This window comes from Lygodium microphyllum, chromosome 29, assembly GCF_053477565.2.
Source record: "Lygodium microphyllum isolate KBCC chromosome 29, Lygodium_microphyllum_v1.1.10, whole genome shotgun sequence".
NCBI classification, from domain to species: domain Eukaryota; kingdom Viridiplantae; phylum Streptophyta; class Polypodiopsida; order Schizaeales; family Lygodiaceae; genus Lygodium; species Lygodium microphyllum.
Genome location: NC_141163.1, coordinates 40,715,987 through 40,734,314, shown reverse-complemented (window position 1 = coordinate 40,734,314; position 18,328 = coordinate 40,715,987). Strand labels below are relative to the sequence as shown.

The window sequence follows — 18,328 nt, the reverse complement described above, 5'->3', positions numbered from 1 at the left end:
TTAAAGTAAATTGTTTGATTTTCTTGTGAGTGAAATGCTTGCACAGTAGTTACACTCTGTTTCCAGCCCCAAGACGTCTAGTAGATCAGGTCACCTGGCTGTTCCAGAGTCCAGTCCCAAGAAGTGCTGTAGATCAGGTTTTCTTGCCGAAGCTAGATTTTTCTTGCTGTTCTCTGCTCAAAAAACAGCCTTAGTTCTTGTCGCCCTCTTGCCTTGACAGTTCAGCTGCTCTCTTCAGACCACAAACTTAGTTCTCTGCCCTTAGATCTACCCCAAACAGCCTCACACAACCTTGCATGGCTCCCAAACTTAGCCAAGTGCCAAGTGTCAAATTTGCCCATGCAAACAATCTCTAGACTTAATTTTCAGCTAAGTATAATTAAATAAGTTGGAAAATACATGGCCTTACCCAAACTTTGGGCATTTTAAATTCCTAACATCTTTGAACTTAGAAATGTTGAAACTTTCTGCAAACCTTAATCTAGGATATTAATGGATTTAAATTCCTAATCACATAAAACTAAAAGCCTTTCCAAGGGGCTATTTAATGTCCTTACCAAGATCGTGGACTCCTCTCAAGGTGCATCACTACTATTTCAAGCCTCTCCATTGCTTAGAATTAATTACCTCCCCAGGCTTACATGGTTGTGAACATGGCTGGATGTGATGCGCCAAAGTTTCCCATGCAAAATTCAGCCTCTACACTCGATTTCCAGCAAATAATAATTCATTGAAAATGAAAAATACTTGGTCGTGCCCAAGACTTGGCCATTGCCCTACCTTAATTACTAAGCTCTATAAATCCAAAAGTATTGTAATGACCATAAGCCTTAGTCCAAGTCATTAAATGTTTTAATTCTCTAACCCCTATGGCATTAAAAGTGATTCCCGAGGGCATATTCGATGTCTTTGATCAAGATCCATCACCAGGCATCCATTGGCACCTTTCCACCTTTTGCCAATGTCTCACTTTTTGCAAAGCTAGGTTATGTGCCATAGTGACTCGCATTCAACTTAATCTCACATTTGGGCAACTTAATTATTGCAAGAGCATTAAGTTAAAAATTCATGACCCCATGATAATGAATGCCTAGCACATCTTGTAAAACTGAATTTGATGGAGTTAAATTGGTAGTGCCTAAGATGATGCTTTGAGTTCGCAAGCACCTTCTATGGATACACAACTTTGTTGGCTAGTTTTGAGAGAGAGAAGCATGGATATCCTCCTAGTGATTGAAGCACTCTCCCTTATATTGTATATGTTTTTCCTTTGACTCCTAATTTCTCATCCTTCATTGTTGTTGGGCTTGGCTCCAAAAATGGTAGTTGTTGTTGCTAGATTTAAATGGACCAGCATCATTCTACTTGGATTTAGGTGTTAACGGTGACCATTTCATTGTCCAACAATAGCACTACCTAGGGTTTTGCAACCACCATAAGTCTACTTGGATTTAGATGTTGCTGGGGACCATTTCATTGCCCAATAGTAGGGCTATCGATGAGCATCACCTAGGGTTCCTCTGCCACTGCCTAGTTCCATTGTGTGTGCAAAGACGTAGCCACCTTAGCCTGTAGCTATTGCCCAAGTTAGCCACGTGCTATTGCTACCTAGTTGCCATCGTTGCTGCATATGCAGAGACACAACCACTTCAACTTGTAGCTGTTGCCCCAGTTAGCCACCCACTGTTTGCCCTTTGCAGAGCTTCCCTCCACCACCACCTAGTAGCAATAGGATTGCACAAGGTTCTGCCAGCACTTTCTATGGCTCATTGTCATTGCCACCGCCTCAGCTTGTAGTTGTTGCCCAAGTTAACAAGGTGCTATTGCTGCTCATCAGACCTCTACTCTTGACAACGCCCTCAACCCTAGGCTTCGCTCGTGTAGTTGGCTGCTATTGCTGCCCATCAGACCTCTATTCTTGACAACGCCCTCAACCCTAGGCTTCGCTCGTGTAGTTGGCTGCTATTGCTGTCCATCAGACCTCTATTCTTGACAATGCCCTTAACCCTAGGCTTCGCCCGTGTAGTTGGTTGCTACATAACTCCTAGACATCACTGCTGTAGCAGCACTGTGTGCTAGGTCCATTGAGATGCCGTTCTATTAGTTGCCCTTAGCTCTATTCGATGCTTTGAATCCTTGTTAGGGTTCCCTTGCTGCCAATTCTTGCCCATTGCCTAAGGTGTTGCCTTTCCCTATGACCTACTTGCATTGCTCTATGTTAGTGCTCTCAAAACAAGCCGTCATCTTCAATAGCAGCTTGTCGCCCATGTAGTGCTTCCTTTAATAGTCACTGCCTAGCCCTTCAAGTCTTTGACATTGCCCTTTCTAGGAAGGCACTGCCATTGTCTGTGAGTAGCCATTGCCTTTAACAAATTTTGATCATGCGAGATAGAGCTGGAGCGTTGCCTCGTCGACCTTGCTCTATAGCACCTTCATATAGCACTACCCTACCTGGAGCTCCATAGCCAAATTGTTGCGAAGTTCTTGATGGTATTTGGTGCCAGTTGTTGGCCTAGGTTATTCATATGGCCTTAAGTGTTGGTTGGTGACACTAGAGGAGTGATATTTAATGGTACCTAACGCTAACTTGATGGTTAAAGATGATGCAAAGACACTCGGAAATGGAAGTTTCCTAGCCAATTTAATTATTGGCAAATCAAATTATTTTTTTGAGCACTGAAATAATTATTAGATTAATTTTCAATATTTAAAGATTGAAAAGTAATATTTAATTATGGATAATGCTGTAAAAACCATTTGGGAATGCTGCCACTTGTAAGAAATGCCCATGCAAGATTGAAAAACGTCTTTAGAGAATGGAGAGAGGTATTCTAGTTTATTCAGCTTGCAAGAGAGAGAGAGAGGAGATGCTTCTGGTTTGATCTATCACCATTGGTGGACCTTTTGAGGTAGCTAGGGGCAAGAGAAGACCAATCAACAGCAGGTGACAGCATCTATAGGCTGTTGAGATAGGGCAGCAGTAGTAAATGACAGGTTTTCATCAATTCTTTACATCTACAGGCTGTTGAGATAGAGCAGCAGCAGTAAATGACTGGTTTTCTTCAATTCTTTGTGAAGAAAGTTTGAGTTTTCTATATCCTCAGCACTCTCTCTCATCTCCTAGTCTTTCTACAACCTTGCTCCAAAGATTATAGCATTGAGATCACCAGAGGCTAAGAAATTTCAGATTTCTCTGCTGTGAATCCTAATTTGCATTAGAAATTAGAATTTACCAGTAGTCTCGAGAAGTGTACCAGAAATATGAGGCTCCGAGACTTGGATTCAATAGGTTGAAGTTGTTTTCAATTAAATTCAAGTAGAGAGACCAGAAATCAATGAATTTGGGGCATTTTCCATCTCCATCAAAGTGGGTGAAGGTTAATTAAGTGTCTGAATCAAGGGGCAAATCAGATCGAAGACTTATTGGTCATTTTGGACAGCAAGGGGAGTTAAATTATTGAAAGGGATTGGAAGAATGCCATTGTTCATCAACTTCTTCTTTGATTAAGTTAAAGAAATACCAAAAGGGACGCTAGTTTTGGGGCCAACAAGGAATGGTCCAAGATTGTAAGCTAATTTGCATTTCTCTGTTTTGTAATAAATGTTACTGTTGTAACTAAGTTGTAATCAGGGAATTACCATCCAGCCACGGAAGGAAGGTTGGTTACAATATATCTCTTATTTCTTAGTTTAGCAAGAAGCTGACTATAGTCGCTAGTTTCAGTTGTGAAGTTGACTATAGAGTAGCATTTATGACTAATGTGGAGCATGTTTTAACTCTAGCAAGGTTCTTGTAAATCCCCATATACACCACAACTCCAATACCTCTTCATTGACAATTAGAGTGCTTCGAGTGCATGAAATCTAATTTTCCATGCCTACACAAAGCATATCAAAGTTCATTATTATTATGATCGTGAGTGCATATCAGTAGGAGACATTCAATTGCCTTATGTATCCACTGAAGACAAATTGGCAGATCTATTCATAGGCTCTTCCGCAGTTGAAGTTCCAAGGTTTTCGGTAGGCTTTGAACTTGATACCTTGTGTTGCATGATTTGTCATGCTTTGTATTGTCGTAGGAGGTTGTATTTGAAACCATAGTAGCTAAGAAACATGTTTCTTTCAGTTTGAAACTTACGAAACATTTCTTAAAGTAAGAAACATTTTTAGAGTAAAAAACATGGGTTTTTTTTTTTTTTTTTGGTGAGTTGGAATCCAAAACATGGTTTTTTTGACAAAAGCTGTTGGCCAAGTTGTCTTATGTATCCATTGAAGACAACTTGGCAGATTTGTTCATAGGCTCTTCCGCGGTTGAAATTCCAAGGTTTTCGGTAGGCCTTGAACTTGATACCTTGTGTTGCATGATTTGCCATGCTTCCGATTGTCATAGGAGGTTGTATCTGAAACCATAGCAGCTAAGAAATACGCTTCTTTTAGTTTGAAACTTATAAAACATTTCTTGAAGTAAGAAACATTTTTGAGAGTAAAAAATATGGGATTTTTTTTCTTTGGTGAGTTGGAACCCAAAACATGGTTTTTTTGACAAAAGCTGTTGGGGAATGTTAAACATGAAGCTGATGATGTGTAATAACTCGTGAGGGCTCAAGATTTTGCATGAGAGAGTGATTTTTTTGGTGATTTTGTTTAGTTATTGGACTTTGTCAATCTAGTATCTACTCTTGTCTTGAGAGTTGATTATTATATGACTTTACTCTCATTTATGAGCTATTTATGATATATTATGATTCATTCTCGATTTTGACATTTTGTCAGTTTGTTTTGAAATGAGAATCATGATGTTGCAACTTGACTCAGTCCATATTGCAGATAGGCTATTTACATGTTTATTTTAATTTTCTTTGTATGATATATATGAATCATAATGTTTGAGTTCTACACCATAGTATAGCTAACTTTGACATAAGTGACAAGTCAATAATAGATCATGGATATGTAACGTATTATTCTCAATTGACTCTATTATCACTCAAGCTCAATTGGCCATTCTTTGTTTAAGAGAGAGTTTCATAGAGGTTTAGTACCTCTTTCCCTCGTCAAACTATTAAAAATCCCTATATGAAAAAACCTGCATTTCTTATTTTACCCCCCTTGAGAGAAACTTACAAAACACATTTCTAACATTTTTGACGTTTTTGGCTGCTATGTCTAAAATCAGCCTTCCTTCTCGTAGAGAGTATAAAACTTGACCAAGCACTTAATTACAACAATTAACTAATGAACATAAACTAAAATGCACACATTACTATCATAATCTTGGACATTGGGTGAATCACTGATGGATGGAGTACAAACTAAGATTATTTAATATCCTCCGCTGATCCAAAAGCCCCTTGATGTCCAAATTGATCAGCAAGTCTTCGGGGCAATTTGCCCCTTGATTTTCCACCCATGACTTGTACAAATGGGACCACAAATAGGCCGAATGTTGCTCTAATTCACAAGGGATGAGCGGCACGGGTTCCAAGGTGATTGCGAAATACTAATTTCTGCAGAAATTTAGGGTTTACAACAAAATTCTCACTGTTGTCCATCAAATTTGAGTACACCTTTAGTTGGCTGAGAAATCTTGAGATCTTAAGAGAATAAGCTGGAGAAAGTGAGAGTATGCTAGAGAGAGAATCTCTTGATTTTCCACGTGAGAAACGTCTAAAATCAGATTCCTGCTTGTACTAGTTTGTATTTAATGTAGTCGTCTGCTGTCAGGAGCCTCATAAGTGCATTCACCAGCCTACATAAGCTGTCACGAGTCCTAGATGGATGCTTCCATGTTGTCGCCTGCCTCTTGAAGGCCCCTAGCTGCTGTCCCGTGCAGCAAATGGTGGTTATCCTACCTAGAAAATTGACCAGCAGCTGCTCCTTCCTCTCTCTTCGAGGTTGAATATGCTGAATGATCGTCTCCCAACCCCAAACAGCCTTCTCTCCCATTGCATGGGTATTTTTGCGAAGTGGAAGCCTTCTAATCCCCTTTTTCAGCAATGTCCAGCCAATAATGAAAATTAATTTCAGCTCTTCTAACCTCGCCCAAAATTAAATGTGCCCATCTAAAATTAAATTGGCTAGGCCATTTACAACCCTAAGTGGGTCCCAACCTCAATTGATCCTTAGATCTAGTTGTCTATATTTGACAGATAGGTCAACTTGTTCGATCCGTCCTCTCTTGTATGACATGTTTGATCACGCTCGATGGAAATTGTGCGATTGTTTCAAAGCAAGTGTTTGTGACCATTTGGAGTCACCTTTGGGGTAAATTGTAGGTGTTGTTTAGGCTTTCCTCTCCACAATACACTTGTACATATATACACCATTCCATCCCCTACTCTTTTCCCCCCCTCGGTTACAATTCTAGCAATATACTCTCTGCCTCTCTCTTCCTCTCTAATTTCAAGTTCAAATTTCAAGCTCAACTTTTAAGCTCTCTATTCTCAAACTCTCTCTATAAGCTCTCTAATCTCCCTCTCTCAAGCTCTCCTTTGCCATATATCCACCCTACCTTCACTTTTAAGCTCTCCATCGGCCATCCTCTCTATTCTCAAGCGCTTAATACGTAAACTCTTGATATAAAGCATTTTAATGTTTAAAGTGTATTATTTTGAGTCCCAACATTAAGTATAGACATTAAAATTATATGTACAATTTTTTTCATTGAACGTAGGTCCAAGATTTATTAGTTTGATTAGTACCATACTCGGACGCCATTGGATGTGATAACCTTGCCCCTAAATTGATATTAATTTATTAATTAATGCTAGTTCCTAGCATTACCATTGATACTTTTTAATGGTCACTTAATTGTCCGAGGGTCAAAACTGACACCAATTGACAACGAAAACCTAGTTAGCATAACTTGTTATAACTTTTGCCTTTGGTATCCATTGCTTCCTTGAGGTTCTTGGCCTGTTACTATGAAATAAGTTTCATGCGTATCACATGTGTCTTACAACCTTGCACATTTGATTATTAAATTAATCAATTGTTACTAGTAAGATTAAAGCATCTAAAAATTTTCATGTCCCTGTGATAGTATCCCTTTGGATAAACTTGTGTACCCATCACCACGTGTGTGCACACAACTTTTTTCCCCCTAGGATTTGCTATGTTTTTTTAGATTTGTTACTCCATATCATTGAGGGTTGTAGGCCATCTCATGAGTTTCACATTCATATCTTTTATTTTCTGGTTTGGGCCTCCTAGCAAATATGGAGAGGGGAGAGAGAGCAAAGTGCAACTCACATACTGTGAATTTAGAGAACATGCACATACACCACTTGGATTTTTCAAAAAATAGTAGCTTTTAAAATGGCTAAGGTTTAGGGTTTTCTATTTAAACTTGTTTTATGCATTTTAGCACATTAGGATAGCTATGATTGAGTTGAAGTGCTTGATGCGTAGTGGAGATGCAATGGTTAGTGATGGCGATGGCAGATCGAGAGAAAAATGTGAGCAATAGTAGAGAGTAGAGAGTGAGAGAGATGCACGATATATGGGTACAATAGAGTGTACCTCTTTTAGGTTTTAGAGATAGATACATGTAAAGTACAAGTGCTAAGGGTGTGTTCACACCTGTGTAGATATAAAAGACATGGTGGCTATTTATTCCCAATACCTCCCACCTAAAGGCAAGAAAAGAAAGTTAAGTCTAAACATGTACAAAGCTGAAATACATATACTATCCAACTCCCATTATTTGTTGACAATGAGCAAACCGCTCTACTAGAAGACCCTTTGTGAGAAGATCTGTAGGGTTATCATCTAAATATACCGACAAGCTCAATGCTTTTGGTGTCAAGTACATTCCTCATAAAGTGATATTTCACCTATATGTGCTTTGTCTTTGTATGAAAGACACGGTTCTGTGCTAGCATGATAGCACTTTGACTATCACAATGGAGGACAGGGGTCTCGGTAATGCCAAGCTCTCCCACTAGATGTGAAAGCCATAAAGCCTCCTTGCATGCCTTAGTGGCAGTCACATACTCTGCCTCTGTAGTAGACAATGCAGTAAACTTTTGTAGCTTGGAAACCTGGGAAAATGCTCCCCTTGTGAAGATGAATACATACCCTGAAGTAGACTTTTTGTAGTTAACATGACTAGCATAGTCTACATTCGTAAAGCCAATGACAGGTATGCACAAATCCTTTGTGCCCTTAAGATATCTCATGATATCTTTCACTGCTTTTGAATGCTTTTTGCCAGGATGTGCTATGTACTTGCTAACCACTTCCATTGCGAATGCTATGTTAGGACATGTAGCAACCATAGCATATATCGAGCTACCCACAGCTGAAGCATATAGAATCTTGGCCATTTCAGCCTTTTCATCATCAGATGTAGGGCTGTCCTTTGCATTGAGTTTATGGAGGCAATGGTATGTCAATTACTTTCTCCCCCTCCATATTGAAACACTCCAAAATCTTGGATACATATTCTTGCTGTGATAGATTAAGAAGAACTTTTGATTCGTCACTGAGTATACACATGCTAAGAATGTGATTTGCTTGACCAAGATCCTTCAATGTCAAAATTGCTGTGTAGGTTTTACTTCAATGTGCCCAAAGCACGAACATCTCTACTAGCAACTAGCATGTCATCCACATACAAAACCAAGATAATAAGATTTCCATCTGCTGCCTTCTTGGTATATAAGCAATGATCCACTTGACTCCTTTTGATCCTTGAGATTGCATGAATGTATCAAATTGATGATAACATTCACGCGGTGTCTATTTTAGCCTATATAAGCCTTTGTTGAGTTTACATACCATCTTTTTCTCCCCCTCTGCCACAAAACCTTGTGGCTTTTGCATATATATGTCCTCATGCAAATCACCATGTAAGAAAGCAGTCTTTGCATCCATCTGTATGAGTTCTATATCTTCACATGCAACCAAGCCCAATATGGTCCATAAAGTAGTCATCTTGACTACGGGAGAGAAGATCTCATAAAAATCAATCCCATGTTCCTACTTGTTCCCCTTTGCAACAAGTTGTGCCTTGTATTTTGGTGAGGAACCGAGAGTGACCTTAATCTTGTAAACCCATTTGTATGGTTGGACTTTTTGCCCCTTGGGCAAATGCACCAAATCCCAAGTGCTATTCTTCTTTAGAGATTCTATCTCTGATAGTATAGCTTTATGCCATGTCTTGCCATCCTCTCTGTCCATTGCTTCCTTGAAACATGATGGTTCATAGAGTCTGTCAACATGATATAATCAAAGGTTGAGCTTCAGGCATTTGTTTGGTGCTACCACAACCACCACGACTGCTGATCCTCCAACACAACTCTTCCAGTGAGTTGCTTTTACATCCACTTATGCATCAGGTTCTTGACACCACATAGTTGGCATCAGCTCTTCCTCCTTCGGCATCAACATCCATGGTTTGAGAGGTGGTTGCTTACTTCAGCATGGTACGTGTAGGTCTCAACCTTGTCTTCTTGCCTTTGACATCGACATCCATTCCTTGCTGTATCTACCGTTTTGCATTGCATGCATCATTGCATTCCATCACACGATTCATTCTTTTAAAAGGGCACTTGGGCTTCCCTCATGAAGGCATAGACAAGTGGCACCTTGATGATGAGCATGCTCTTATTGCATTACTCCACACGGTACATGCAGGTTTCAACTTTGCCTTCTTGTCTTCGACATTGGCATTCCTTGCCGTATCTACCCTTTCGCATTGTGTACATCATTGCATTTCATCACATTATTCATTCTTTCAAAAGGGTGCTCGGACTTTACCCATGAGGACATTGACCAAGTGGCACCTTGATGCATGAGCATGCTCGTATTTGCATTCCTCCTTTGCATTCGCATTGTGTATACGTTGGGTGCTTTGGATGGAATGCGAACTTACAAAGCAAGCATCCTTCCACGGTGAAAACCCATGCATTGTGTAGTGTGATTCCCTTTTATCTCATTGGGCAGACTCCAATGCTCACCTAGGATCCTGAGCAGCTACCACATGCCATCTACTACCCCCTTACCTCTTCTATACTTCCACAACACCACCCTTGATTGTGGATGTGTATTATTGGGTCTTACTTTTGTATGCACTGATGAGCCAGTCTGTTAAAAAAGACTCCAAAAAAAAAAAAAAAAAAAAAAAAAAAAAAAAAACTAAGCACAAACACTAACATAAGCACCCAAAATACTGTTCGAAATTATGGCCAACTCACAAATTCTAGCAGTATTAAGTTGGGAAAGGAGCACTAACTGTAAGGTATTTTGATTTGGAAAAAGACCTCTGAAGTATTGACTTATTGAAATCTGCTCCTGAATGACTCTTGGGATGTGTTAAAAATACCAATGCAACACTAACAATTTCTATATTTGCATCTCAGGGACTTGATGGTGAAGCAACTGAGCCAATGATAAAAGAGCTGGATGATGATAAGGAAGAATCTCAGGATCCTGAAGTTGAATTTGCAATTGCTGGAGTGATGAGAGACTGCAATGGTTTGCAGATTGTTTTAAGGATGGTTCAGGTATGACATATCTTTGTTAGCCCATCATAGTTAGTAGGTCTTCTGTTAAAAGTGAAAGTATAACTTGTACTCAGATTAAAGTTTATGCATAAAGTCAAATAGGTTTGTGTTTTTTTATCTTAGTAACAAAGCCTTTGCAAATGATTTGCCTCACCAACAGGGAATTTGAGAACCTCTTTCCCCTTTCAAAAGGGTGTTGTCCTTCATGATTAACAGTTTACTTATGCGACTGTTTAGAAGTTCATGTCTGCAAGGTGATGTATGGTAACAGGTTTCTTGTCTGAGTTGGCAACTTATGAATTTTAATATGATGACTTGCAGGCTCTCAGTGATGATGATATGAAGTCTAGCCAGGAAGAGTTAGCTCTTCTTTTGAAGCTTATCATGTACTGTTGCAAAGTGAGGGATAATCGACTAGCCTTGCTGCATTTGGGGGCATTAGGTGTCCTACTTGAAACAGCTAGACGAGCGTTTGCAGTAGAGGCTACTGAAACTGCTGAAGGGCTGTTGCTTATTGTGGAGTGCCTTGTCACTGAGGCCAATGAGAGTGATATTGGGATGACAGAGAGCTCCTTAAGTGTTTCAAAGATGTCAGAAGCTGGAGGTCAGGCTGCACATGTTGTGCACATGTTTTTGGAAAGATTGTCTCATTCATCAGGTGGAAAGAAGTCAACCAAGCAACAGCGTAACAATGACATGGTGGCACGAATTCTACCATACCTCACATATGGGGAACAGGCAGCCATGGAAGTTCTTGTGAAACATTTTGAGCCTTATCTTCAAGATTGGAAGGATTTTGACCTTCTCCAAAGAAAACAAGTAGATTGTCCAGGTGATGAAAGCTTGGCACTAACTGCTGCTGAACATCGGCTTGCACTCGAAAATTTCTGCAAAGTTACTGAGTCAATCAAACATGATGCCCAAGGAGAGAGACTTAAGGGGTTGATTATGCAGAAAGGCATTACATTAGGTACTCTCAGCATACTTGTGTACATCTTTCCTTTTTATAGATTCATTCTAGGTATAGGTACTTATCTTTAACTGTCTGGTTTTCAGGATGCATACAGCATATAAAAGAGACGTTTTCTGTGTTTGAGAATGGTGGTGATTATAAAGCAACAGCAGAGTGGTCGTGTGGCCTAGAACTTCCATCCATTCCTCTCATACTCCTAATTTTGAGGGGTCTTTCTAGGGGATATCTTCCCACCCAGAGATGTTTGGATGAGGAAGGAGTTCTACCGTTACTTCATGCTCTTGAAGGTGTACCGGGGGAAAGTGAGATTGGGGCCAGAGCTGAGAATCTTTTAGACACTCTGGCTGATAAGGATGGTAAAGGTGAAGGCTATTTTGAGGAAAAGGTTATGAAGCTGCGTCATGCAACCAGAGATGAGATGAGAAGACGTGCTTTACAGAAGAGAGAGGAGCTTCTTCAGGTAAGATAAGCACTTCTGTTGATTTATGGAAACTATTTCGTTTTAGTAATCCAAATATGTGCTGCCTTCTTTCTTACTGATCTACTTTGCTGTTTTGCCCAGGGTCTAGGAATGAGGCAGGAACACACCTCAGGAGGAAAGCGGATTGTGATTTCTGTTCCTTCAATCGAAGGTCTTGAAGATTTGGAGGAGGAAGAGGCAGGGTTGGCTTGCATGGTTTGTCGGGAAGGCTATAGTTTATGTCCTACTGACATGTTAGGAACTTATTGCTACAGTAAACGTGTGAATTTAGGTCTGGGGACTAGCAGCAGTACACGAGCTGAGTGGGTGTACACAACAGTCAGCCACTTCAATGTTATTCACTTCCATTGCCACTTAGAAGCAAAGAGAGCTGATGCATCGCTTAAAAATCCCAAAAAGGAATGGGAGGGTGCGACCCTCAGAAACAATGAAACCCTTTGTAACAATCTATTTCCTCTGCGTGGTCCATCTGTACCACTTGCTCAATATGCACGCTGTGTTGATCAATATTGGGATAATTTGAATGCTTTAGGACGTGCAGATGGAAGTCGTTTGCGTCTCTTGACCTATGACATTGTACTGGTATGTTATTTCCGTGTTGGTTAAATTCATTTAATTAATGGTGAGGTTTGCACAGCTAACTGATAATCTGATTCTGGCTAGCAGATGCTTGCTCGCTTTGCAACCGGTGCTTCATTCAGTACTGACAGCAAGGGAGGTGGAAAAGAAAGCAATTCCCGTTTGCTGCCTTTCATGCTTCAAATGGCCTGCCATCTTCTGGATCAGGGAGGTCCAAGTCAGAGGCGGGCTCAGTGTAAAGCTCTAGCCACTTACTTGAGTACACCCTTTCTTGAAGTCCCAACTTCAGGATCAAGATCTTCTTCTCCCGGCACACCACAGAAAATTGGAGCTGTTGATGAGACTGTACAATTCATGATGGTGCAGTCGTTGCTGCTTGAATCACTTGATGAGTGGCAGCTACATCGACGAACTTTTTTGCAAGGGGGTATTTACCATGCGTATATGCAGTTTAAGCATGGTCGCATGACACTTGCAGCCCCCACTACTCCTGTATCACACAGTGGCACTTCTACAGATCTTTCAAATGTCTTATCAGCAGTTGAGTGTGCAAAGGATGAGTCACCAGTTGGTGAGATAAAGAGAGAGCAGTTGTTTGCAGTGGTTCAACCAATGTTGATTTATACAGGACTAATTGATCAATTGCAGCGTTATCTAAAGCAAGGAGGTTTGAAATCCAGGGTTGCGGAGCCTGTGCAGGCACAGCAGCAGCTAGAGAGTTCTAAAGGGGAAAGCTCATCAGGTGTTGGAGCTTTGGAAGTCTGGGAAATGGTGATGAAGGACAGGCTCCGTGATACAAAGGCTATGCTCGGCCTTTCAAAAGATCTCCTGGAATGGCTTGATGATATGCTAGGTGCTGAAGACCTGCAAGAAGCATTTGATGTTATGGGTGCCTTGGGTGATGCCTTGTCTGGTGGTTTTCCGTCTTGTGAAGATTTTGTTCTGGACATTATTAGATCTGCTGGAGGGAGGTAGCTTGATTTCTGGATTGGTATCAAATTGGCTGGGTTAATGTACCAACATAATGGTATCTAAGGTCAGAAGGCATTACTGCGAGAGGCTCGATGGGTTGGGTTTTTATGACCTGTTTGCCCTGTAGGAGGATCGCACTAGCTGTTGGGTTCCTTGAGGTAAAGTGGAAAGGCAACTTCCAGGCTGTTTAGACTGTCACACACCTCACAATTACTATAAAAACTGTGGGCAATTTCTCTTCAGTGATTTCTTTAGCCTGTTGTAACTCATAGGTTCACCATCATTGTGATCGTCTTCAAGAGCAGTTTTCCATATTGTGTGGGATCAGCAGGACACAAAATATCTTGCCTCTTCCAGAGATGCTGATTGCCAGATGGAAGATTTGGAAGATGCTGCATCTTTGTATCAAACCGCAATGAAGGTTTGAGTGGTGCAGGCGGGCTATAGGAGCTTTGAGCAACTAAAGTAGAGAGAACAATTCTGGCGAGAGCACTGGCAGGTCCATCTATCAGTGCAAAACAAGTGATGTCTAATAGACGTGTTGTAATGGCATTTCTATCCAGCCAGTCATATTCTGCGTTGGACACAGATCAGCTGCCTTTCTGATCACATTCAAGTCACGTTGTTCAATAATGGACATGTGGTGCTGAGTGCTTCCATCCACATGGCTATATATGCTTTCTATTGGTAAGATGACAGCTGTCCTGCAACTGCGGTTGATACATCTTTACCGGATGCTAAAGTTGCCCCTCGTGTGATCATGTGCATTGTAGAAAACCGTCCAGTGCAAACCAACTAATACGTGCTTCCCTCCACTTGGGCAGGGCCTGCCTCGCTCACAGTCAAGGTCCTGAAAGTGAGTTTCTTGCTGGCTACACCAGTTTGTGTAATTCTTGCCATAAATCTTTTCCCATTTTACACCCAGTCAGACACCACACATGCATGCATGAATGCATTGAATGTAAATTGGACTTCCAGTGAAATTGCAAGCAAAACAGCAGGCAGAGGGCATGTGTGTGCAGGTCTGTCTGAAACATGGGCTGTGTAGATATAGGTGCACGCTGATAGAATCAGTGTGCTTGGTGGTTTGGTTTTTCATTAACCAGGTATGTCTGTCAGTGGCATTACCTGGCCACCTAAGTGTACATTATACCTTACAGAGATACAAGACTTGTATATGTGATTGGAGTCAAAAGTTTCAAGGTTCCATGGTGAGCGTTTCTAGAGAGCAGGGACTGCTGACTTATTGGGTACTGCCAGCTTTTAACATCTGCCTAGTTGAAGGTCATGTGGTTTTTGCAGCTTATTTGGATACTTGTTTCATAAACAATAGAAGATATTGTCCCCCAATCATAGTGAAGAGATGCAGCTTTCACAACTGAGGTTTCAAACATCTGTTTCATAAAAAGTAGTAGAATCTTTACCTTTCATAGTAAAGAGGGGTCACCTTTACAGCCGAGGTTTTAAAAGCTGTCGTTGCTAGAACTGAAAATTTGCTCACAAGGCCTTCAGTCTTTGAAGCTTTTTGATGCTAATAGTTTTATGATGAAATGAAACGAGGTTCCCTTGAAAATGTGCTGACAAGGCCTTTAGTTTTATGATGAAATAAAATGAGGTTCGCTTGAGGTGTTAGAACAAGTTCCAAGATTTAAGATGAATATGTAGTTGAGTTGTTTACTTCTATTATTACAAGTGGTGTGATAGTTTTGAATAGATTGAACAGCACATCTTAGATGCTTTTGTCAATACACACTTGGCACGTATAAGGAAAGAGTTGAGTCATCTAAAGGTGATTTCAGGACATCAATCGAAAAGGCGGCCTTGAGACATGGACTTCTTGTGTGATTCAAGGTCTTTTGAATCTTCTTAGTTTAGGCTATGCACAAATTATTCACAAAGATGGTGCTTAAATTTGTATGACACTTCTTGGCTATGCACAAATTATTCACAAAGATGGTGCTTAAATTTGTATGACACTTGGCACGTATAAGGAAAGAGTTGAGTCATCTAAAGGTGATTTCAGGACATCAATTAAAAAGAAGACCTTGAGACATCGACTTCTTGTGTGATTCAAGGTCTTTTGAATCTTCTTAGTTTAGGCTATGCACAAATTATTCACAAAGATGGTGCTTAAATTTGTACGACATTTCTTGGCAATGCTGTGAGTTGCAAATGATAATCTTGTAGGTGAAAAGTTTGGACCCTCCACAAAAGATCTATGTGATTTTAGCACCAAAAGCAACTATTGAAATTTGACCAACACAATTATCAGTTGAAGAAAACATACGTAGACACAATTTGGAACTTGTTTTCCATCCACTAAACATATGATCCAAGTCCTATTAGATGTTGGGAGTCTAGTGCTTATGTTACTGTACGCATCCCAGAGTCTAGTGCTTATGTTACTGTACCCCCCCCCCCCCCCCCAAAAAAAACAAAACATTTGCTTTCTTTCTTTGTAAAGGGGCCTAGGTAATAGTGGTCCTCTATTGGTTGGGTTATGTAGGCGGTGGAGGCTTGAAGAAGTTTGTAGTGCCTTCAAGAAGAGTCCTTTACTACCATATTGTAACCCCTACTAGTAGCTTACACAGGTCTTCACAGTATTAAGTGGTCATTTCGACTGTATGGAAATAGATGGGTTGTATATTAGTTGCTTCGAGTTGGTTGCATCTCAGAACACCTCAAGGTCTTGGAATTGAAGTTGATATTCACATGTGTCATGGGGTAATACATTGGCTATCGGCAATGCTTTGTAAGCCACGTTATGATAAAAATTACATTAGATGCACTAACTAGAGGAAGTGATGTTGCTAGTGATGGTGTAGTTGATTGGGCTATAGCTAATCGCCCAAGGTGTGTTTGAATTTAAATCTTCACTTGCAAGGTGCAAGTGAATGTTCACTCTAACAATTGGCATGCTTGTGACATAGCTTGATGCATCACTAGAGGCTAGCTTTCATATATTTAGCGAGGTCTCAAAGAAGTTGAAACATTTTGACATCAATTTTTGTTACCATCTAGTTTGGGCAAAAAGGCATACCTCTTGTTCACTTGAGGGCATACATAGTATTTACTTAAGAGGGAGAAGTGGAAATTTTGGTGTTCCAATATGAGTTATGATTGTAGATAAAATTCACACATTGCAAGGGTCAACCAATAGAGAATAATATAATGCAAGTATACACAAGCATTGATTTAAACATGTTGAATTGTTGTACTCTATGGGACATTTTGAGAAAAGGAAGGTGGTGATGAGGAAGTGTTAACTATTCAAATAATCATGATAGAACATAGCATACCTCATAGAATGGATAAATTAGTAAGCCAAATTATGACTCATATGGGAAATTTCAATACGTTAAGATCTTATGTATGTTGCAAGCATCAAGGATTTGTTGAAAGGATGACAATTGATAAGAGTACATCATGGAGGTGATCATGGACCGTATGGTTAAGCTAGAGATGTACTAGAAAGCCACATATCGGTTCCAAGATGAACCAATTTATTTAGATTGATATCTTCTTTTTTACACCATTTCATGTAAGGACCAATCACATGTTTAAAAGAAGCTTAGAAGATATTTTACTGTAGGTGGTAAAAATTGATGTAATGATTGTTGGCATAAATCCAATGTTTCTCAGTGTAAAATCTTACATCAATGCAATAGAAAGTCTTGGGAGGCATTGCTGCCCATTACTTCCTACCATGATGTGCCACTCTTGGAGCAAATACATAAATATTGTTGTGGGTTATCCTCTCTAGTAAGGAAAGTCATGCATGATCCACATTAAAATCCCCCTACTTTGAGTGACTTTCCTACTACACATCATATTTTTTGCCTCAATTGTGGACCATAAGACATTCAACTCATTGATTGAGATGAAAAAGGTTATGTGAATGGTGAAGTAGGAAAGTCCCAAGACCAACATAAAAGAATTATAGGCATCATTTGTGAAAGAATGCACTAGATATGTTTCACTTCTTTGGGTCTTGCATGTGTGTTACGTCTTCAAATGACCTCTCAATTGCATTGGTCTTGTCCTTTCATGAAATTGGTCAAATGTAGGCATTTGGGAAGCATGTGCATCCTTTGAGATGACGTTGGGACAATCAATGCTAGTCTTCAATCAAGTGGGATCCTTTCATCAACATTATCTAGCAATCTTGGATGCCATATGCATTGCAATCAACCTTGTAATACATAATTTGATATAATAAAAAAAGTAATATAATATCTAAGCAACCTTAGGCCTTAATGAATGCCAACACTTGTTTTAAATGTTTAATGAATTTTGAAGCAAAACTTGGAGTTTTTGGTTTGCTTGAGGGTTTATTGAAGCACCTTCATTTGTTTAGGATGGTCTTGAAGTCTCTATTCATATAACCTTGAGACTTACATGTAAATCACTAGAATTTATTGCGACACACCCAAAAACGAAAGTCCCTGGAATTATACTCCTTGATGGTAAATATTGGGCCCCAGTACACTACAAAATCTCATTGAGCATTGGAAACATAATTCATACACAAATATGCTTGTGAGGGTTAATATAGAGCCTTAGCTTAAGCATCAAAGGCTTAGTGCTTTGAATTAAGCCTTATTAGGCCCATCCTCAGATTCCCCCCATTGAACGCATGCCACTAGAGGCTTTGCTCCAAATTTGCTAAGGATATGAATTAGTAGCCTTCATTGATTGAAAAGGGGGTTTGGGAGGCTAAATGAATGCTTTTGTTGGCAGTCAACAAGTTGTGTAAGGCTTGTTATAACCCTTAATAAACATGAAAAATAAAAAACCAAACATCTATATAAG

General features: G+C 39.9%; 1 protein-coding gene across 2 annotated transcripts in view; it reads left to right on the top strand.

Annotated features, from left to right (window-relative positions):
- Positions 1–15,139, top strand: part of BIG (auxin transport protein (BIG)) — a 41,420-nt gene extending 26,281 nt beyond the window's left edge. Inside the window, exons 11-15 of one of the 2 annotated variants that reach the window (XM_087671081.1) lie at positions 10,368–10,511; positions 10,833–11,481; positions 11,568–11,944; positions 12,047–12,547; positions 12,632–15,139. In XM_087671081.1, coding sequence (XP_087527207.1) covers positions 10,368–10,511; positions 10,833–11,481; positions 11,568–11,944; positions 12,047–12,547; positions 12,632–13,519 — 2,559 coding nt within the window. In that variant the 3' untranslated portion in view covers positions 13,520–15,139. The remainder of the gene's footprint in view (positions 1–10,367; positions 10,512–10,832; positions 11,482–11,567; positions 11,945–12,046; positions 12,548–12,631) is intronic. The other variant, XM_087671082.1, reaches the window with a different exon arrangement.
- The last annotated feature ends 3,189 nt before the right edge of the window (positions 15,140–18,328 follow it).